The 24,215-nt window shown below is 27.7% G+C and overlaps 3 protein-coding genes across 3 annotated transcripts; 1 reads left to right on the top strand and 2 right to left on the bottom strand.

Moving 5' to 3' along the window:
* Window positions 1-617: 617 nt before the first annotated feature.
* On the top strand, window positions 618-3,783 carry OCT59_008643 (uncharacterized protein; the record flags this gene model as incomplete). The annotated part of the gene is made up of 9 exons (XM_066142650.1): window positions 618-869; window positions 955-1,347; window positions 1,433-1,502; window positions 1,701-1,819; window positions 1,901-1,938; window positions 2,110-2,287; window positions 2,356-2,515; window positions 2,669-2,826; window positions 2,905-3,783. The coding sequence occupies 9 exons, from the start codon at window positions 618-620 to the stop codon at window positions 3,781-3,783; spliced, it is 2,247 nt and encodes a 748-aa protein (XP_065999512.1).
* Window positions 3,784-20,304: 16,521 nt separating this feature from the next.
* OCT59_008642 (uncharacterized protein) lies at window positions 20,305-21,096 on the bottom strand (the record flags this gene model as incomplete). The annotated part of the gene is made up of 1 exon (XM_025314997.2): window positions 20,305-21,096. The coding sequence occupies one exon, from the start codon at window positions 21,094-21,096 to the stop codon at window positions 20,305-20,307; it is 792 nt and encodes a 263-aa protein (XP_025183942.2).
* Window positions 21,097-21,537: 441 nt separating this feature from the next.
* Window positions 21,538-22,587, bottom strand: OCT59_008641 (uncharacterized protein; the record flags this gene model as incomplete). The annotated part of the gene is made up of 1 exon (XM_066142649.1): window positions 21,538-22,587. One exon carries the CDS (start codon window positions 22,585-22,587, stop codon window positions 21,538-21,540), a length of 1,050 nt encoding a protein of 349 aa, XP_065999511.1.
* Window positions 22,588-24,215: the final 1,628 nt, after the last annotated feature.

Here is a 24,215-nt window from a genome sequence, read left to right as displayed (position 1 = left end):
TATGGTTCAGGCTAAAAAATATTTAACAAAAAATGACAAGCTTCTTACTATGTTATATGGAATATCTCAAAATCCAGTTACAAGTGATTATATTTTAGTTCTTACCTGTATTAGTGGAAATGAAAAAATTGATGATTTCATTCAAAAAAGACAATTAAATATAAACTCCTATAATGATGATGTAATATTTGAATGGATACCATACAATCAGTTTAATGAAATTGAAGAAGCAGGCAAAAATGGTTCTATGACTGTATATTCAGCAATATGGAAAAATGGCCCATTATACAAAAAGTATCAGCACTACTATATAAGAGATTCAAATAAAAAAGTTGCTTTAAAATGTTTGCATAACTTGCAAAATCCTGTTGATTCTCTAATAAATGAGGTATAAATTTCTATAAATATTATTACATTTCTTATTACATTTTTTAATATAATGCTAATTTCCTGTTAATGATGGTTGGTTTTAGGCTAAAAAATATTCAACAAAAAATGACAAGTTTCTTGTATTGTTTGGAATATCTCAAAATCCAGATACGAGTGATTATATTTTAGTTCAAAATAATTATATATGGAAAAGTGGAAATGAAAAAATAAATTATTTCATTCAAAAAATGCAATTAAAAATAAATTACTATACCAATGATGATGTAGTGCTTGAATGGATACCATACAATCAGTTTAATGAAATTGAAGAAACAGGCAAAAATGGTTCTATAACTGTATATTCAGCAATATGGAAAAATGGCCCATTATATGAACAGCATCAGCAGAGTTCATACTACTATACTAGAGATTCAAATAAAAAAGTTGCTTTAAAATGTTTGCATAACTTGCAAAATCCTGTTGATTCTCTAATAAATGAGGTATAAATTTCTATAAATATTATTACATTTCTTATTACATTTTTTAATATGATTCTAATTTCCTGTTAATGATGGTTGGTTTCAGGCTAAAAAATATTCAATAAAAAGTGACAAGTTTCTTGTATTGTTTGGAATATCTCAAAATCCTGATACAAGTGATTATATTTTAGTTCAAAAATACTGTCTTACCTGGATTAGTGAAAATGAAAAAATTGATAATTTCATTCAAGAAAGGCAATTAAATATTGGTTCCTATAATGATGTAGTATTCGAATGGATACCATACAATCAGTTTAATGAAATTGAAGAAGCAGGCAAGAATGGTTCTATAACCATATATTCAGCAATATGGAAAACTGGCTCATTATACAAACAGTATCAGCAAAGATCATGCTACTATACTAGAGATTCAAATAAAAAAGTTGCTTTAAAATGTTTTCATACCTTACAAAATCCTGTTGATTCTTTAATAAATGAGGTATAAATTTTTATATATATTATTACATTTTTTATTACATTTTTTAATATGATGTTAATTTCCTGTTAATGATGGTTGGTTTTAGGCTAAAAAATATTCAACAAAAAATAATGAGTTTCTTGTATTGTATGGAATATCTCAAAATCCAGATACAAGTGATTATATTTTAGTTCAAAATAATTCTATAAACTTAGTAAATTGGATTAGTGGAAATGAAAAAATTGATGAATTCATTCAAGAAAGGCAATTAAATATTAATTCTTACAATGACGTAGTATTTGAATGGATACCATACAATCAGTTTAATGAAATTAAAGAAACAAGAAAAAATGGTTCTATAACTGTATATTCAGCAATTTGGAATAATGGCCCATTAGTACACAATAGAAAATATACAAGAGATTCAAATAAAGAAGTTGCTTTAAGATATTTTTATAATTTGCAAAATCCTGTTGATTCTCTAATAAGTGAGGTATGAATTTTACATATTATATTATTGCATTTATTTATTTTTACATTTTTTAATATATTAATTTCCAATTTATGGTCTTAGACTAAAAAATATTCAGAAAATAACAATTTTTTTCAATTGTATGGAATATCTCAAAATCCAGATACCAAGGATTATATTTTGATTTTTAGCAGTCAAAGTTTCGAAAAATATTGTAGCTTATGTGTTAAAATATACACAGGCATCCAGTATAAATGGTGTAAGTCATGTAATTTTATAGGCTGGAAAAGCGGAAATGATAAAATTGATAGTTTAATTCAATTAAAAATTAATGAACCAAGTGATATAGGACTTGAATTGATACCATACAATCAGTTTAATAAAATTAGAAATATAGGCAAAGGACATTTTGTTACAGTATATTCAGCGACATGGAAACATGAGGTTGCTTTAGTATGTTTTAATGATTCACACAAATTTCTAAATAAGGTATGAAATATTTTAAATTAAATCTAAATCTTCTTTTAATTTAGTGATATATTTCTATAATTTAACAGGTTAAAGAATCTGATAATAATTTTAAAATATATGGGATATCTCAAAACCCGAATCAAGGGGATTACATTCTGGTTCTTCAAAGTGAATATTGTACAGAATATGGTAAAACATATTGCAAAAATTGTGGTGGAAAATATGATCATATTGATCATACATGGTGTAAACAATGTCTAGTAACTGCAACTTCTATTAACAGTGGAAATGAAAAAATTGATGATTTAATTGAAGAAATGCGATTAAAGATCAATTCTCATTTAAATATAATATTTGAATGGATACCATATAATCAATTTAATTACATTAAAGAAATAGGTAAAGGTGGATTTGCTACAGTTTATTCAGCAATATGGAAAGATGGTCCATTAAAGTATAATGTTAATGAAGAAATGTGTACTAGAGTTCCAAATAAAAAGGTTGCTTTAAAGTGTTTAAATAATTCACAAAATATGATTGATGAATTTTTCAATGAGGTATGAAATTTCTTAATAAATTAATTTTTATTAATCGGAATGCTATTTTTTTTTAATTAATGATTTTTATTAAAATAGGTTAGAGCATACTCAATTAATAAAATAGATGATATTCTTAATGTATATGGAATATCTCAAAATCCAAATACAAAAGATTATATTATAGTCATTGAATATGCAGATGGTGGAAGTTATAATAATTGGATAAGCATAAATTACAAAGATTTTGATTGGAGAAATAAAATACAAACATTACTTAGTATCATTGAAGGTCTCAAAGGAATTCATAAAAAACAGAAGGTTCATCATGATTTTCATACAGGGAACATATTGTTTTTAACAAAAAACTTAAATAATCTTAATAGGAAATCATTATTTATATCAGATATGGGATTATGTGAAGATGTGAATAACACAAGTGATGTAAAAACTTATGGAGTTATCCCTTATATAGCGCCTGAAGTATTAAGAAGAAAACCTTATACTCAAGCAGCAGATATATATAGCTTTGGTATGATTATGTATTTTACAGCAACTGGAAAGCAACCTTTTGACAATTGTGCACATGACCATCATCTAACATTAGAGATATGCAAAGGAATTAGACCTAAAATAAATGAGCTGGAAGCACCAAAATGTTATATTGACTTAATGAAAAGATGTTGGGATTCAAATCCAGATAATAGACCAAATGCTACTGAATTAAATATTGAGATTAAGTCATTTTATGATTTTTATAGTTCATATAAAAAAGGCAATTTAAATGCAACTGAAATTAGAAAGCAATTTAAAGAAGCAGAAGCTTACAGAAAATTACATCTCTCTTCTTTTAAGGAAAACAAACAACATCCAGGAGCTATTTATACATCTCGATTACTTAACCCTTTTACAAAAGATCTTCCTAAGTACGATAATGATAATTCCGATTGTTTAAGTTGTGCAATTATTGCTGATTGATTATATTAATAATCATATGATATATAACTTTCAAATATTTTTATGACATTATAATCTATCAATTTGATTCACTAAATTCTTTGATATCTTACCATAATGAAACTTAAAATACAGAAGTTTAACTTGTAACTTTAATATTTTTATGTCTTCCACAAAGTTTATTTAATAATAACATGCATTTATGCTTGCCCTTTAATATTCTATAAATAATCAGCCTTCTTTCTCCATAACTATACTTACAATATTATTGATAATTTTTTGGAATATATAAATATATAGGAATCATATTTGATTATAGTTAGTTATTGTTTAACACTGATTATAGAGTATATGTAAATTTTATTTACATAAATAAATCAGTTTGTAATTGAGCAATCGCTTGATATTTTTAAGATGCATAAATAACTAAACATCATAAAATAAAGTGAGCTATTTAATCACGATTATTTAAATAGCTAAATAAATGCCTTGATGCAATTGTATATAAGGTTACTATGGCGCGCCGATGTGGACAGATTGGTATTTTTTTAATACCAACTCCCGCTATTTAAATAATACCAGCTCATGTATTTTAATATTACTGCAAGTGGCAGATTTTTGTCTAAAATGGCAATTTCTTTTTGCATTATTAGACAGATTCATATTTATTTATTACGAACTTTCTCTAATTAAATATTACCAACTCTTGTAATTTTAAAATTGGCAGATCTTTTTTTCTTCAATAGACAGATTTATATTTTTTATTATCCCCTTTTTTTATTAGCAGATCTTTTTTCTTTACCAGACAGATTTAGATTTTAGCTCTGACGATCATTTTTATTCATTAGCAGATCTGCTAAATCTCACCGCAGGTGATTTCACCGGTCAAATTATAATTCCAGCCAAATTCAATTGTGTAACCTAATAAAAAGTTTTTGATTTTTTTAGTTACAATGTGGCACTAATGGATCCGGAAGATACCCGTTTATAAGTAAATATGCAGTTAAATTTTGTGTAGCCTCACTGAATAAATCACTTTACTTAAGAAATCTATTTCGTAATGGTCAAAAGTGGTCTATTTGACCTTAAAAGTGGCAAACGTGACCATCAGCTACCTTAATTGATGGTCAAAAGTGGTCTATTTGACCCTAGAAAGTGGTCATATAGCACATAGGAATTTTTCGAAAATTTTCTGTTTGGTTATACTAATAATTGGTAGTTAAAGGCGAGGGCATATTTGACCACTTTTGACCATCAATTAAGGCAGCTGATGGTCATGTTTGACCACTTTTAACCATCAATAAGGTCAAGTTTGACCACTTTTAAGGTCAAATAGACCACTTTTGACCATTACGAAATAAATTTCTTAAGTAAAGTGATTTATGCAGTGAGGCTACACAAAATTTGACTGCATATTTATTATAAACGGGCATCTTCCGAACTCATTGGTGCAATTTTTATACCACATTGTTACTAAAAAAGTCAAAACTTTTTACTAGGTTACACAATTAACTCCAGCTGGAATTATAATTTGGCCGGAATAAAATCACCTGCGGTAAGGATCACCTGCGGTGAGATTTAGCGAATAAAAATGATCGTCAGAGCTAATAATAAAAAAATACAAATCTGTCTATTAAAGAAAAAGATCTTCTAATGAAAAAAGGAGGCAATAAAAAAATATGAATCTGTCTATTAAAGAAAAAAGATCTACTAATTTTAAAATTACAAGAGTTGGTAATATTTAATTAGAGAAATTTGGTATTAAACAAATACAAATCTGTCTAATAATATAAAAAGGAATTGCCATTTTAGGCAAAATCAGTAATTTTAAAATACAAGAGCTAGTATTATTTTAAATAGCAGGAGTTGGTATTAATAAAATACCAATCTGTCCACATCGGCGCGCCATAGGTTACGTTATTTTAATGATCTTAGTTCTAACAATTCTCAAATTTCGGCACAGTCTTATTGAATAATGAATTCATGAATTATTTTTCTGCAAAGACTTTAATTAATCAATTATAATAGGTGATTCTGATGAACTATTTCTATAACAGGTCTCTTGTCATTGAATGATTTAGTAGATAATCCATGAGTAGGGTTGGATTAGTCTGGTCCAAAAAAGACTGGTCTTTCAACTAGGACCAGACCAGACCAGTCTTTTAACCATCCTTAAAGTTTTTAAATTATCTTATTTACAGTATAACAGTGATATTTATGGATTGATAATGAAATGCAGGTCGCACTAAAAATTATGACATTAATTTATTATTTATTATTTTTATTTTTATTATAAATTAAGTATAGCCCAAATAAAATCTAAAATGAAGTTTAAGAATAAAATACTGGCCCAGTAAATAGTTTTTGTATAAAATTGTACCAAATGGGCTCATCCATATATAATTGGCTCTAGATTGGCTTAAATTTGGATTATTTTTTGCATAAATTTGAGCTAATTTCGAGCCAATGAGCCCGTTTGGTATAAATTTATACAAAAACTATTTACTGAGTGGATAGAATTTTAAACCCTTATACAACTGTTGAAATATGAAAAAAAAATTGTAATGAAAATAAAAAAAATAAAAATAATCATATAACACATAATAATTGCATATATGAAAAAATTTTTATTCTTATATTTCAACATTTTTAAAGCATCAATGAGAAATTAAATGATATTGATTACAAAATACCAAAATTTGAAAATTTTTGTATTTCAAAATGAAAACTTTATTAATAATATATAACTTATCATTTTCATATTAGATAATAATTTTATATAATATTATAATTGGTACCAGTCCTGCAGTCTGGACTAGAGGTCTGCAAATGGGACCCGGAACCTGAAAGGCCTGGACCTGGATCTGGATTTGGGCCAGCAAAATTTCTTTAAAATTCACCAAGGGGCCAGCACATGATTTTCGTTAAACCTGAATTTTCGTAATTCTAGCCAAAATCGTCTTAATTCTGGCCGAAATTAAACTGGCCAAAATTAAGTTGGCCAATTTTTTTGTTTTTACAACAAAATGATATATTAATAGTCTGGGTCCAGTCTAGGGATGGCAACGGTTATGATCATAACCATTTAACTGACTGTTTAACTGCCAGCCATTTAACAATTTGACTGGCCATTTTTAACCATTTAACTGACCATTTAACCAATTTTTAACTGACCATAACTGACCATTGCCATCCCTAGTCTGGTCTGGATCAGGTTTTTAATATATTAAGTCCAGGCTGGGTTGTAATTTGTAAAATAGGGGACAATGCAGGCCTCTAGTCTGGACTGGTCCTCAAATCTCAGACTGAAGACCATGAAGACTGGTCTCAAGAATGAGTCTCTTTAATGGATGATCTATTTTTATAGCTGGTCTCATTGTCATTAAGTGATTGCAATTGATAATTCACAGGTTTCTTTAATGGGTGATTCATTTTGATAGATGATCTCTTTAAAGAGAGTTTTATTCTATTAATAGTTAAATATATAATAATTAATAAATAGGAATTAATTATTAAATTATAATAGTGCAAAAAATTTTATAATTTGAATCTACCTCAAACTTGAGTCTTTTTGTTTTTTAGTTTTAAGCATTCTTGTTCATTCTCCAGTTTCTTGACATGATTTTTCTAAATAAATTAGATGATTAATTAATAATAACTCATCTCCTTAGTCCTTATCACAGTTAGAATATTCGTATTAGTGCTTCGATCCAGGTAGAAACCGTTATCTGGATAAATTAAAAAAATTATCCAGTTTTTATCCAGATTATCCGGTTCAGATATAAATCCGGATATATCCAGATAGAAACTGAAACCCGGATAAGATTATATATAAAATTTTTTTTTCATTGATCGATCTTAACAAATAATATCAGTCGCATTAACTTAATTAAATTTTGACTTAATATTTTTAACTAAATTAGTGATATTTTATTAATTTTAAATAAAATAAAATTTTAATTTTGGCCGGCACTACGAATTTTGCCTGAATTATGACAATTTTTTGAAAATTTTAAAAATTTAAAATTTTGCAATAAATACATTATTACAAATATATAAAATACAGTAAAATCGTAAAATAATGGAAGATTAGGCATGAACTAATTATTTTTATTATATTTATACTATTTTGTACTTATTCAACCTATCTATTAGAAAAAATCTTTTTTTTTAAATCATGTATCGACAGTAATTTGGGCCAAACATATCAAGCAATTTCGCAAAATTTGGGCTGGCATTATAGATGGCCTGAATTATTACTGACTATCGAATGTTCTACTAGTAATTTTAGTAAGATAGATTATGATTTTAATAAATGGTAATTTAATAGATAATAATGTCAATAAATAAGTAATTTAAATGACAAAAAAAATTTTTTATAATTTTTTTTATCCGGATAAAACAGGTCAAACCGGATATTTTCTATCCGGATATTTATCCGGATAAAACTGCGGTATCCGGATAGCTATTTTTTTTCCGATATCCGAATACTGCGGGTTTATCCGTGCACAGATCGAAGCACTAATTCGCATGATCCAATTTTAACTTTATGAAGTATGTCAGTTAAAACTTCTTTAATTTCAATGGGTTGATAATTTTCATGTACATCTTGGATTTCATGTATGACAAAATTAGGAATACAAGATTTACCAACTACCACAGTATTATAAAAATATCAATTATTTTCATACTTCATTTAAAAACAACATTTCTGCATTATTCCATTTAATGCATTCTCTGTAATATTTCCTCTTGTAACATTTGAATAGCAGAAGATGTTTCAAGCTCATTATCAAGCTTTTGAGTCACTTTATCTTGTAATACTTGAGTATTGGGAAATGCTTCATACTGAAAGTATATAAAAATTAGTGTGTATATATACACATATATCTCTTAAAAATGGAAAAGAAATTCAAAATTTACAGTAACAAATTTTCATGAATTGTAATACTTAGAAGCATTAAATTTGATAGTACTTGTTGATTTAATATTAAAGATTTGATCCTTCATTTTATAATAAAAGTTGCTTGCATTGATTAGATTTTTAAAATGCATATGACCCATCTGGAATTACATTGAAATTTATTAAATTATTGAAAAAAATAAGTTTATAAATTATATAAATCAACCTACTTATTTTCTTGTTCTTTCATAATATGGATAAAAGGAATTTTAATTATATTTCAAAGCCAATTTCGACTTGAACATCCTTTAAATCTTTACCATTGCTGAAAAAATTACTACATCCTGCATTCTCACAACAGTTTCCTATAAATTTAAAGAAAAAAGAAAATAATATATTAATAAACATAAATTAATTGAAAAAAAGTTTGTGGGCATTCTAGAAAGAATGGAGACATTCCCAGAAGGAGGGAACAGTAGCATTCCCCAGAAAAAGAGAATGGTGAGCATCCCAAAGGAATGATTTCTTAAGTTCTTTTCATTATTGTTACAGAGGAAGGTGCATAATCAACCTCTTCTCCAGGATTAATCGACCTCTGAGCCGAAAAATTTTAAAATTTTTCAAGAAATAAACTTAAGAGTATTTTGTAGATCCCGGAAGACTTTTCTGCGCGTCAGTATTCCTTCTATTTATAATATTTTTTTCTGTTTCTGTTTCTAATAGGCTTTTCTAACTTACCCTTTATTTTAATGAAAAAAAAAAAATGGTAATAACGAAAGAAATTTCAACAAAAAAAAGGTATAAAAAAGTTATTAGCAAAAGAGTTTTCAACGAAAAAAAGTACAAACAAATTTTTTAAAAAAATGGGTAGTATATATATAGCTTATTTAACTCAGAAAAGGCGTCTTATGATTATAGATCATGTGGATAATGCGAATATTAAACAAGAAATTTTTAATTTCAGATACTATAGATACTATTAAGATACAATTATTATGTAATATATTAATAATTCATATTAAACACAGAAATAAACGGAATAGCAAATACGCAGGCATAGACTTATAGACTACCTTTTTAATACGCGTTTTACATAATCAAAAAAAAATACTCATATCTTTTGTTTATTACGAAAACAACTATATTTTTCGTGTTTATAATTATTATTTTCTTTATATTTGTGTAATTTTAAAATAAAAATAAATCTTTTTTTCGGTTTAGAAAAAATTTGGTTTTGAGCTGAAATTTTTTTAAAAAAAATTTATTTTTTTTCGGTTTTTTTTTAAACCGAAATTTTTTAAATTTTTTTTTATATTTATATATTATTATTTTTTTTTCGAGATCTTAGCATGTTATTTAGGTGTATAAAAACTTAATAGAGTTTTTGTTATTCCATTAGTTTATATTTTATGACTTTGTATCGTTATATACCGTTATGTATTTGCAAATAAGTTAGATTTTTCAATAAACTTTATTATATTATTTATGGTTTACTCTTTCTTAATATTTTTTTTGGTTTAAAAAAAAAAAATTATTTATTATAATATTAGATTCAATAATACCTAGATAATTTCTCTTGTAAAATTTTTTACCTTCAGTTGTTTGAATATATTAAAAACAGAAAATAAAGGTACGGTCGTCCGGATGATTGGAAATGACAAATTGCAGTACATCATAATATACGTTGTTGTAATACCTACTTAGTTATTAAAATCAACCTTCTAAATTAGCGAGTTGTCAACTTATCATATATTCCGCTCTTCAATAACATAGATAAAAAACAATCACAAGATAAAAAAGGAAGACTGGCTCCCCTGTACTACCGTATAAAATTACCTAGACAGTCGAACTAAACCTTGTCATAAGCATATAGCACCTTTTTAGTATCATTATAATGTTAATGTAAATAAATTTGATTTACTGGTATTAGGTTAGTATAATACATTTAAATTTTACTTTGGAACAAAAATAAAGCGGTATTTATTACTAATGCATTAATTCAATTATATTTACATTTTAAAGTTTTACTGCTTAATATTACAATTTACAAAATAAGATCTTAATTTCGAGCTTCCAACGTGGTATTGAATACCTCCTGAGAAATTTAATATTACTTCTGATTGATCAATCTTGACAAAAAGGGTCGGTTTGAGAACTGACTCGATCTCAGCTAGAACTGACCAATCCACTTGAGTTGCTCGGTTCGGCTCAAAAATAAATGGGACTAGACTAAACATTCAGTTCTAAAGTTAACTCGTGAAGCAAAAATAAAGTCACATTTAATTGATTTGCATTACTGTATAATAAATGATTTTTTTATGACAATCTGCGTGACATATTGTAAATTTTTTTTAAAAAAAAAATTGTGTAATTTTTATATAGTCTGTACGGCATATTGTAAATTTACGCAAAATTAATTATATTACATATAAAATGTTTAAAGGAATTAATATTAAGTGATTAAGTGAACAAAAATATTTATCGTTATGCATAAACCCAAGAACTTTGTACTTGGCAAGATTTTCATATACGCATTGATTCATTTGTTTCACCACCATATGAATTCATAATAACAATTATTTTTTTTTTTAATTCATATAAATATTTAAATATTTATTATTTCCAAAAAGGAAAAAACTAAGTCTTTAATGAAAAAAATCACTTTATCAAAACCATGCAAGAAATTAAATAAAGAATTATATTTCAAAAATTGGCACCCAAATGTTTATTTACAAAATGTTAGAACATTATCAAAGAATGATTTTACTCTGGCAGAAGAACAATATATATGGTCAATGAAACTAACCAACAATAATTAAAGTTTTATTTTTTTTTGTCTATTTTTGTTACTATAGGTATATGTTAGATTTGTTTAACAAATATAAAATAGAGGAGGTAATGAAGGTGAAAACAAAGTGTTAGATTTGTTTGAAGGAATATTTTATCGAGTTTATCGAATAGTATGTGAAATCTTACCTTTGAGAATTTCAGGAAATTCACATCATCGTACAAGTGCCTTTCTCGCTCAATTGTTTAAGACTATTTGAAGAATGCTCTCAAACTAAGGAAATGTTATTGACATGACAAAAAGAATAAAGAATAAAATCAACCATTTATAAATGATTGAGCATCAGTATCGATGATGTAACCATACTCCCCAACGTTCATTTGTTCATTGATTAAAAGAATGTTTTATTTAAAGAATATTTCTGTGACCCTTTATACTCAATTAATGGAAACACCAGTTAACCGGATGGAACAGCTGAGGAATATATTGCCGCACGATAATTTTCTCCACAAAGAAATAATTAAACAATTCGAGAATTTTCGATTTAGATGTTTATTCATTTTTCTTGTATTATATTATTGATGTATTTTATGTTATTTTTTATAATCTATATTTTTTTTGATATGTATTTTTTTTTAGAAACAATTTAATGTAATTTATTTTTATATAAATAAAGCTCTGCCTTGATGCCTTGATGCAAACTGAGAGAGTGAGAGTTTTACTAGAAAAAACTATAATAAGATTTGAATATTGATCTTTTCGTGATTAACAACAGGAAAGCTAACGTACTGTTCTTGTTGCCTTTACGTTTGCTTTGATCATCGTAAATCGTGTGACCATAACCTTCTGTTTACATTTTTTAAACCTGAGGTCGACGTAACATATATTCGAACTAAGGAATTTTTAGATTTGTTAAGCTGTTATCAAATATTATATAAAATAAAATTAAAGTTACCAAAAATATATTCGAAATATATAAATTGTAGATTTTTTCTTTTTTAGATAAATTGGATCAAAGTTGAACAGAAATTAATTTTAAATATTAAAATTAATTTTGGATATATGAATATACTTAACTATAACGAATTTGAAATATGTTAAAAAAGGGTGGAAGGAAAAATTAATCGTTATTTCTAGATATTAATTACAAAATGTGGCTCTAAAATAGATCTTGATTACAAACGCAAAAATATTATCTAGAAATGGTATTTGATTTAAAACATTCGATTTTTTGGAATATCATAATATGCTATGGCAAGCCGTACTGGTCAAAAGGTTGATAACTTTTCATCATGTTTCATGATGATTTTTCATCATGTTTCATGATAACTTTTCATCATGTTTCATGATTTTATTTATTTATTTATTTTATTACTAAAAGAGTGTTAAAACCCAGGCTATTACAAATAGAAGAAAAAAAGAATTCGAAAATACTTAAAGCTAATATATGTGTATAGACCTTTGTTCGTCATCCCCTACGGGACCCCACTCTTCGATCTGTACTCTTTGATAAAGTAGGACTACGCTAAAAAATCAAATGGGAACCATAAAAAAAACCATCTGAGAGACTAGCGGCTATCTAAAAAAAAGAAAGTTAAAGGGCGGCTAATATAGTCTAACTTTATCTACAGTATGTGGTGAGCGAAGAGGTTATATGGTGTAATAAAACAAATTATGATCAAAAGTAATAGAATCTATAAAAGTAATTGATAAAGATTTAATCCATGGTAGATTATGGCGAAAATTACTACTAGTTAAATATATCCAAAATATAGAATCATCAAGATTTCTAATAGAAGTCATGAATGGATTAATATATCCAATATTTGTGATATTATGATTAGTGTTGTCACCGAATGTCGGGTTATCATTATCGAGTTGACGTCGTTTCTTTCATTGTTTTGGTCGTTTTTTTAAAAAAGATTTTTTCGTTATACCATTAATAATCTTATGTTCTTTCCATTTGATATTGCGAGCTTTCCATAGTTGATCGTAAATATCATGATGTAAATCAAATAAAAATGAAATAAGTAATTTTTTGATTAACTTTTTGTGAATTTTTGCACCTTTGAACGGAGATAAGAGACATTCCGGGACCAGATTAATCAGGAGGCAGTGCAATTCTGGCGCATCAAGAATCGAATTGATAGGAGAATTAAAGGAAGTGAATATAGGAATATCAAAATCGATATTATTAATATTAATTTTTTCTTTATCCATATTGTTGATAATATAAGAACGAAATTTCTGTTCATGGTTTCTGAATATGGATTTCAAAATCTCTATCGACTTTGGGCAAATCCAAAAATGTTCATTAGATTCTATAGCTGAGGAACATAAAAAGCATGAGTCATATCCATTAAGGATATCCGGGAAATTCCGGTTAAGAACGTCCAACGTAGGTAAAGCATAATTTGAACATTTGATACGCCATCCAACGTGCTTACTATACGATTCACTTGTAGTTTTTTGAAAGGGGTTATGATTAATCCATAACTGTGAGTACAGTCCCCTCTCGATATAACGAACCCTAGGTTCCAGCTGATCAGGGCTTCGTTATAAGCAACTTCGTTAACACTATAACGAATTATTCGGTATTGTATAATGAATTCTTCGGTATAGGAATATCGGTTATACAGATCATGTGACTTGTTGATCTGATTACCGATAATTTAACATTTTTTTTAATCTTTTTTTTATAGGGGTGCTTTCTAAACTTCAAAATAGATGCCTAGAATGAGAAGTAAGTGGGAACTGGGGGTTTTTTATATTAATTTCGTTTAAAAACATTCACTAATGTTCTTTTTTTATTTTTTTTATTGTAGGAAACTTCCTGGACTTCGAAATGGACGCTTGAGACAAGAAGTAAGTGGGGAACTCGATTTTTTTTATTAATTTCGTTTAAGAACATTTACTAATGTTCTTTTTTATTTTTTTTATTGTAGGGACTTCGAAATGGACGCTTGGGACAAGAAGTAAGTGGGACAACTCAATTTTTTCTTTTAATTTCGTTTAAGAACATTTACTAATATTCTTTATATTTTTTTTTATTGTAGGGACTTCGAAATGAACGCTTGAGACAAGAAGTAAGTGGGACAACTCAATTTTTTCTTTTAATTTCGTTTAAGAACATTTACTAATGTTCTTTTTTTATTTTTTTATTATAGGGAATGCTTCCTGAAGTGTTCTATATAAAAATGTTTATTATAATTCCTTTTTTTTGTAGGAATGCTGTTTAACAATAACTGACTATATAATAAATAAATTATTAATGATATATTAATTTAACTAGGAGTGTCCTTACCCCTGTGATAAATATAAATTAATAACAATTCACATCGAATCCTAATACAACCGAATTAATGTAAATTAATGTAATTCTGCCTAAATATTAAATAAAATAGCCAGAATTATTAATCCTGATACGATCCTGATACAATCCTGATCCATAATTTAAATATAAAACACAGGGGTGATATTTAATGTCATAATGCATCAATATTTATTAATAATTACATTTAATTATAAAGAAATTCTTCGTTATAACTGAAAAAAATTCGTTATAAAAAAAATCCGTTATATCGAGAGGCATTTTTATATAAGAAATTCACACACTTTACTTCGTACTACGTTATACGGTAAATAAATAGTAAACTTCGTTATATCAAGGTTTTTTTCATATTTAAAATCGGTACCACACTGTATGATCCGTTATATCATGTTATTCGCTATATCGAGGTTCGCTGTAGAGAGGGGTGACTGTACTCCCAGTTGATGATATGAGTAAGTGTGAATGATTTGAGGGTTTGTAAAGGTTTGAGAGAAATTTGACGTTCGATGTTACGGAAATTAATCGGTATCTTTAATGTTTTCCTAATATTACGATCAATAATAGTATCGTTGTTAAACATGACATAACCTTTTTGTGCCTTAACACCTTTTGGTGAGATTGAAATTATCCTATTAGAATCACATCCGTCTTTGGCTAATTTGTCGGCTTTATCGTTATATTCAACTCCTGAATGTGCCTTTACTTTCGTGAATCGTACCTGTAAATTTAACTCAGCTATAATTTGTTGAATAGCCTGCCAGAGAATAATGTTATTGATCTTTTGTTTTCGTCTTGGTGTTAGTTTATAATTCGATAATGATGTAAAAGTATCGATCGTGCATTGACTATCTGTAAAAATATTAATTAAACTATTAGGCGGACAAACTATAAGGCATGTCAATACTGCCATAATTTCTGCTCTAGTAGAACTGGGCCATTGTATAGTTGCACCCGAAAATTCTATATTTAAATTAATATTCGAAGTAAATACCCATCCAAAACCCATACGAGGATTATCATCATCAATTTTTAAAGAACCATCAGTATAGAATTCTAAATTAGTGAAAGAAGCTAAATTATTAATTAAAATATAAAATTCATTAAAAATATCACTAGGTAATAATAAACCATTTACTAATCTATGATTAACGATAGAAGGAATGTATGAACAAGGGGTATTAGATTGTAAAGTAATAACTCTATTTCTAAATGAAGGGTCTGTTCTAATTTTAAAATCTCTAAAGGTGTCTGCACGTAATTCACTGTCAGACTTGTGTACAATAAAAATATTATTAAATTGATTATTATCTTTTTTATATATATTAACATGTAAAGTGATTGTAAAATTAGATAAATAACTAATAATACATTTAGGACGAACGTCACCAACGTAAAATGAATCATGAAGATCACAACCAGTACAGGGCGTAAGTAAATTAGATCTGGAATGCGGGGTTAAATTATGGTTGGGATTAGACATATCAACAAAAGGGATATGATGTTCTAAATAAACCTTTGGTGAATCTCCAGGAAAATGTGATTTTTCCAATATTTTTCCATAAACTATACATGAAACTCGTGGCGACCAAAAAGCAGCCCATTGATTTTTACAAGGAATGCTATGATTATTACATTTAATTATCTTTGGTCTTGGAAATCCAAGGTCGGGTGACATGTTGTCAGGTTGTGTCGTGAACTGTAAACGATTTGTTGAAGGATTTAATACAATATTATCTTTGAGAAAATCATACCATTTAGGTCGGCGTCCTCGCTTGTTTTTTAATAATTTCTTGATCTCTTTCCAAGTTTTTAGAAAAGCACCATCATTACTAATTATTTGATCCAAAAAAAAGATATTTTTGTTTTTTAGTGACTTAACAAAACCGAAATATTTTTTGGGGTCGACAATAAAATAACTAATTGGATGTAAACCACCAGTGACATTATATTTAAAATTTGTATTAAATGATAAATTGTAGAAATGAAAAATACACAATAGATTTTCTAAACGGTTAAAATGTTTAGAAGGTTTGTGAAAATATTTAGTTGTTTCACTTATATCATTTGTCCAAAGTTTACATTGTGATGTTAAAAAAAGGAATTCTATGATTTTTAATGTGACTGGATTATTGATTTGTGCATTTAATAAGGATGCTTGGGAACGCAACTGTGAATCCCAAATGTTTAAAATATTGGGGTATATCGGGTTATGTACCACCGAATTAAAAAAGGATTTTGGTAATGATAAGGAGTGTTTAAAAATTGAACGTAAAATTCTATTGAATTCATTACATTTGTTTGGTTCGATAAAGATGTGTTGCGTTAAATATTCTATCCTCGGTAGTAGTACCTTATTAATAATATACATCACGTGATCATGCGTGATTTTTTTCTTACGAAGTTTAAAACAAATATAATGTAACATTTTTTGATTTTGTTATACGTAAATGATGGTGAATTAGCTATATTAACGTAGATGCCTAAAATGCGCTCGTCTTTTCTTTTTGGAATAATCTCAATCTCAATGAGATCATAACCAAATTGTAAATTATATCTGTGGTTCGGTTCATTCAGGAGTTTTTCATCGTTGGTTAATAATTTTGTTTTTTCTTTATTGATCTTGATATTCGCGAGCGAGTAGAAATCATCTGCTATTTTCAAATTTTCTTCTAAATTTTTAAGCGTATCAGAAAACCATGTAGTATCATCTAAATAGCCTATTAATTTTACTTCAATATTTTCTTCGTGATGATCATCTAATCGGTGAATATTCATTGGTAAAGATGCTTTAAGATGATAACCAGAATGATGAGACGAATTGATTTTGGCGAACATTGGATCATAATATATTATCCATAAGAGTGGTGAAATTATTTCTCCTTGAATGATGCCCTGTTTAGTTTCATATGGATCTGAAAGAGTGTCCATTAAAATGATACGATTTTTGTGGCCTATAAATAAATTTTCTATAAATTTAATGAGATTAGAAGGAAAATTAATCCTTTTTAACGCCAAGGAAAGTAAAGGTAAATTTATTCTATCATATGCCTTGCTGAGATCCTGTAGTAACAGATATAAAGGATTTCCATTTTGTTGTTGATCTTCAATTATAGTTTGAATATATAGGATTATCTCATTACATGATGCTCCTTGTACGCCAGCTTGATTATTATATTGAAGTATGTTATTAGTACTCAAATAATAATTAAGTCGAGAATTAATAATTTTGACCAGGAGTTTTCTGAAACAATCTAGTAATATTATAGGGCGTGTATGATTAATATCATAATTCCACCATGTGGGTTTGGGGATGGGATACAAAAAAGCTAATTTAAATTGATCAGGAATTACTTCATTGATTAAAATATAATTGAAAAGAGATAATAGAATATTGAGAAGTTGTAATGGTAATTGTTTAATGATTTCATAAGAAATCTTATTAGGTCCAGCGGCTTTTGATGTTGGAAGATCTTTAATAACTGATTGTAACTCTTCCAAAGTAATCAAATCATTTAAACGTTTTTTAGCGTCATCAGGAATACCTGATATAGGTTCGTAAACAGAGCTCCATTCTTCTCTCAAGGGTATAGATGGGTCATATGCCAATGGTGACTTATCTACTTTACCTATATTACTATAATGATCAATAGCTATTGATTCAATTTCATCTTTATCTGTCGTGAAAGTAAGTGTGTCAGTATCGTCCTTAAAGACTAATCTATCTAATTTTATCTTTTCAGGAACACGATCAAGTATTGAAGTGAGCATACGTTTTTGATTTGAACGTAAGTCATTATCCCTTCTATTAATAAATTTTTCTATTTTGTTACGTTGGAAATTACTGGTTTCTTCTTGTAATTGAGCATCTATATAATTTTTGATTTTTAATAATATTTTTAAAGACGACTCGTAATGAGATGAAGTTAAGTAAGGTGACCAAATAAAATTAGCTGCTGTAAGCTCGAGACTTAAAGGATCTATATTAGAAAAATTCTTTTCAATCGATTTAGTTTTTTGTGTCCGTTCCAGAAGTTCGTTGAGATGTAAATGTTAGAAGTTTGTGGTGTAAAATATCTATTTAAACTTCTAATTAGACGTGTAATATAATGTTGATCATTCTCTAATATCCTAATTTTGTACGACATTTCGTATTGATGATGATTATGTTTAATTATAGGAAAATTGATTGCGTTAATAGCTGATTGAATACTTTGTACTATATTTTCAAAAGTAATATTGACGTATTTTTGAGGGTTATTTGGTGTAGGGTTTTTGTTGGAACGTAATAAAAAATTATCCCAAACAAAATTTTTGAAATCTACCCATTGTGCTTTTGTAATTTTCTTATAATTATATCTTTCGTTGTGTGATAAAGAGTTTTTTCTATTTAATTCAATAGAATCTGGTGTATTAGTAATAAAATTGATATTAGAAGGATTAAAAAATTTATGGTTTAAAGCAACCAAAATTAATCTATGATCAGTATGTATAGGAGCGTCTACTATTGAAGCACAAATTGTATGAGAGATAAGATTGGGTGAAACAAAAATTATGTCTATATATGAAGTATGATTTGAAGTATTTTTAAAAGTATAAGAAGGTGTTTCATTATAAATTTTAACTATATCTTTATAAGTGTGGTGTCGTAAAGTAGTTAAAATTTTTTTATGATAAAATGCTAAGGTCACATGACCATCGCTGTTGTCTTCTGTATCATTTGTTGTCAACGTTGTATTGGGTTTATGAGGATTGATATTAAAATCACCCATAATAATATTTTTTTTGTATTGATTTTTTGAATTCAAATGTGTTTTGAGATATAGATTGATTGATTTTAATGTTTCAGTATTATTTTTTGATGACGTAATTGGCGGTAAATAAATACCTAAGACGTGTAATTGTTCATGTCTTTTGAAAAAAAAGGTAATATGTATAAGCCTATAAGGCGTCCAGGGATATGTTCAATCTTTTGAATACGTTGATATAATAATGAGGATATAATAAATGATACACCACTGGCTGATTGTGTGGGTGAAGGATTATGAATGATATAGAAAGTTATATTTTTGTTATTTTGTATATATTTAAATGATGTTGCTTTAAGGCGTATTGTAGGAATATTTTTGGGGTCTTTTAAATGAGTTTCAGTTAAAAGTAAACAATGGATATTTGAATCAATCATGTATGTGATTAAGTCATGTTTTTTGTTTGTTTCAAAACCTCCTTGTAGGTTTAAAGTCGCAAAATTAATTGAAGAAGATGAATTAAAATTTGAATATACCGGAAAATCCCCATTAAACCCTGTCCTCGTATGATCTCTTTTTTTGTTTGTTTTATCAGTGTTATTATAATTTTTTTTTTGGTTTTTTTGTTTTTTTGGATTATTAAATGAAGAAGGAGTAAAAGAAAAGTTATTGATTGGGTTTAGAGGCCGATCGGTATCTCATAAATTTGTGTCCATCATTAGTACACCCTGATAGTTTGAGAGATATTACTCGTTATGTGGTAGATATTAATCTACTATTGTTGCCTATGGCCTAAGCCAAGCATATTACCAAATTTGTTACTAATGGAAGAAGTAATAGTGGGGTAACCGCCTGTAGGTCTTGAGGGCGTATAGTCCGTGTCTGGGAATACATTATGAGTTTCAACTGTGTTGGATGATTCGTATCCGCTCTGTGAATCATTATATTCTTCTTGCAGGTGTTCTTCAGTGACGAATTCATCATGAGGAGGATAACTGTAGTTATTTGATCCATACGCTTGGTTGTTGTCGTTAAATTGTGAGAAGAATCCATTTTGTTCCAAGTTTTCAAGGAAGGATACTATTTTTGGTACACCACTAATTGTAGCGGCTTGTTTATTCATGTTTTCATTGATCATTGTTAAATGTTGATTGAGTTTTTCCATATTGTTCGCATGTCGCGTTTCTTGTTCCTTCAAAAATATAATGTCTTTTTTATGTTGTTTATCTGTGATTTTTAAGCCCGTTATTTCTGAGCTGAGATCTTTAATAATTGTTTCTAAATGAACAATTCTATTAAGCAGTTCATCGTTGTTAGAGTTGTCTGATGCCCTTTGTTTACCTTTGATTGTGGGTTTGTTGGTGTTACTGTTATTTGGATTAACATCCCAGTTATTCATGTCGTTATCTGGTATGATCGTGGAATGAGATACGGGGCCACGATTATAGCGTTTGTCACGAGGAGCAAAGGTAGAATTATTAGGTGTTTTAGTTTGGTAACCCTGGTTAGGTGATGGTCTTGTATTATGACGACCATGTAGATTAGGACGGTTACGTTGTGAGGACATTAAAGGTTTGATTTGATCGTAAGATAATTTAACATTATCATTAAGAGTATAGGCGTTTTGTCTTTTTAAGAATTTTTTCCTATATTTTCTTTCTTTGTTATGTGGGATAATTGTGTAATCTGTTTCGCTACAATCATATACGTTGTGATTTTCCTTTCCACAAAAGCCACATGTGTCATTTAGATTAAATTTCTGGGCAGGGTAAATATGTAATTGGAATCCTTGAAAGTTTGTGTCGAATTTTGTAAATTGTACATGATTATCATCATCAGTATTACAATATATGTTAGCTACTTTGTGTAGTGAAACTGGTTTAGTAGGGAGAAATTCGATGGATCGTGCGTTTAGATGATCTGTTAAAGGAATTAGATCCAATATATTAGCATTGAGGGGGATTCCTGTAACTACATACGTAGGAGTAGTCCTATTTTTAAAATTATGTTATTGTTCGTCTATGGGTACTATTCTGATGAGGAAATTTTCTATTAGAATGCCCCATTTGTGTTGTGATAATAAGTATTCTACTGCATTTGGTTTGTTGAATGTAAGCGTGACTTTTTTGTATGTAGGCGATCTTCGATTGAATTTTATTCTAGATGGTAAATTGCGATTGGCAGTACGCCTATTGGGGATGAATTCTTTATAACTATCGATGGCGCTGCTGGTGAAGTTGGCTATGTGTTTGATTAAAAGATTTATATCATAGTTGATAGGTACGTTTAATAAATTGACTGAGCGTGCCCTTAAATTGCTGATATCATAATTAATCAGGTTGTCTATAGCTTCACGAGAATAAATTTTTGGCGCAGTATTGTTTAACAATGCTACTGGTTTTTCTTTTAGTTTGTTAAACGTTATTTCTGTACCAATAAGAATAGTGTAGAATTCTATGGTGGCTTTTTTGTTGGTTTTGTATTCAATTATGTCATTTTCCATTAAAAATGCATTTTTTAGGTCATTGATAATTTCGTTGTTAGATTTTTCTTTATCAAATTGGTCTCTCGTGAAAAATAATATATATTGACTATCTGAACGTGAGTTATATTCCTTAAAAATTTCTAAGTTATGTGAATTTACATCATTGTTTGTATCAGATGTAATTTGTGTATCTGCAGATCCTTGTGTAATTCCTTTATTTGAATTATTATCTGGTAGATCTGTGTCCATTGCATCTTGGCTAGTGATGATTGGTGCTTGTGAACTACTTGAGGATGTGTCACGTGACCTAGCGTCAGGTTCAGAAGAAATTGGTTGTTCCATTTCGTTTTTGTCGTCTATATTCATATTATTGTCGTTGTTATTTGGAGATGAGGGTGAAGAAAAATCTTCAGTTTTTTTCAACTTTTTCGTTGCCTGAGTTGAAGGTGAAGCTTTTTCATTAGCTTTATAAGTTTCTGCGACCATTTCTTCGTCTGATAGATTAGAATGGTTCTCAAATTGTGTCTTTTGATTTTGTCTTTTAGTACTTTTGGAGCGAGTATTTTCTGCCATATTGTTATATGCTTTTCACGTCGGAGAGGTCAAAAATTCAATAAAATTTATATGTTTATTTACTGGAAAAATATTTTTCTATGTGAAGTTCGTTAGCTGTATTTTGGTTAAAGGATCGACGTGAAAGAGCTGTCTTTTATCATGTTTCATGATGACTTTTCATCATGTTTTATGATAACTTTTCATCATGTTGACATGATGACATTTCATCATGTTGATCATATTTTTCATCATATTTTATGATGTTTTTCACCATGTGACATGAAATTTTTTCATCATGTGTTGAATAATCTTCATCATGTTTCCTAATATGAAATTTTAACTAACCAAAAATGTCTTACCAAACTACTGGTTTTTTGATGTTCAGATTTAGAAAATAAGAAATTTTTTTTTTACAAACTTAGAAATTTACCGATTTTCTGGTATTTTGCCATTACACAAATATATATCACATAAAAAATTTTATCACATCACGTTAACAGTATATGAACAAAAGAAAAATAATTCAATAAAAACAATACATATACATAAATATAGGTTGTAAAATTTTTCGTATGGGAAGAGTTCGTATGGGATATCTTTGATAGAAAATATTTTTTTTGAGATTTTTTGAGTTCGTATGGGAAGAGTTCGTATGGGACTTTTTAATAAAGATTTTCTTTTTGTAGGGTTCGTATGGGATATTTTTAATAAAATTTTTTTTTTTTGAGATGTTCTAAGATTCGTATAGGATATTTTTGATAAATAAAGATTTTTTTTTTAAGAATTCTATGGGATGATAGATAAGTTTTTTTTTTGAAAGATTCTAGGATATTTCTAATAAAAAAATTTTTTGAGATTTTCTAAGATTCATATAAAATATTTTTGATAATTTTTTTTTTGAGAGTTTTTTTGATAATTCCATCAGTAAATTTCGGAGGGGTCAATATTGTACATTAATGTGCAATAAGTTCAATATTGTTCAATATATTGCACAAAATTTTAAATTGCACAAATTTTATGCAATAATGAGCAAAATTTTTTGCAATTTATTGTAAAATATTGTATATGTCATTTTTGCATAAAATTTGCACAAAATATTGCACATATACACATAAGAGAAATATAGCCAATTAAAACTATTTATAACCACTGCGTTCCACTAGTCGATTTCGGTCATGTGACTTTTGGCTAAGTTTTGGCCAAAGTTCGGACTGTGCGAAATTTCGACCAAAATTTTGACACATGATATCTTTCCGAAGAATGATTATCACGTATATAATAGATAAGTGATAATCTTTAACAAATTAATTTTTAAATTTTTTTTTATTTAAAACTCTTTCGAAGTTTCACAACGAAACTTTAAAAAAATTATTTTTTATTTTTCTTTTCAAAGTTTCGTTACGAAACTATAAAAAAAATTATTTTTTATTTTATTTTTTTTCTTTAATTTATTTTTATTTAAAACTCTTCGAAGTTTCACAGCAAAACTAAATAAATTTTTTTTCTTTTCAAAGTTTCGTTGCGAAACTATAAAAAAATTATTTTTTATTTATTTTTTTCTTTTAATTTAATGTTTTTCAAAGTTTCGTTTCGAAACTATTATTTATTTTTTATTAAATATTTTTCTTCTATTGTATAGATATTGG

Source organism: Rhizophagus irregularis, chromosome 16 (assembly GCF_026210795.1).
Source record: "Rhizophagus irregularis chromosome 16, complete sequence".
NCBI lineage: Eukaryota > Fungi > Glomeromycota > Glomeromycetes > Glomerales > Glomeraceae > Rhizophagus > Rhizophagus irregularis.
This window is presented reverse-complemented; position numbering and strand designations above follow the sequence as displayed.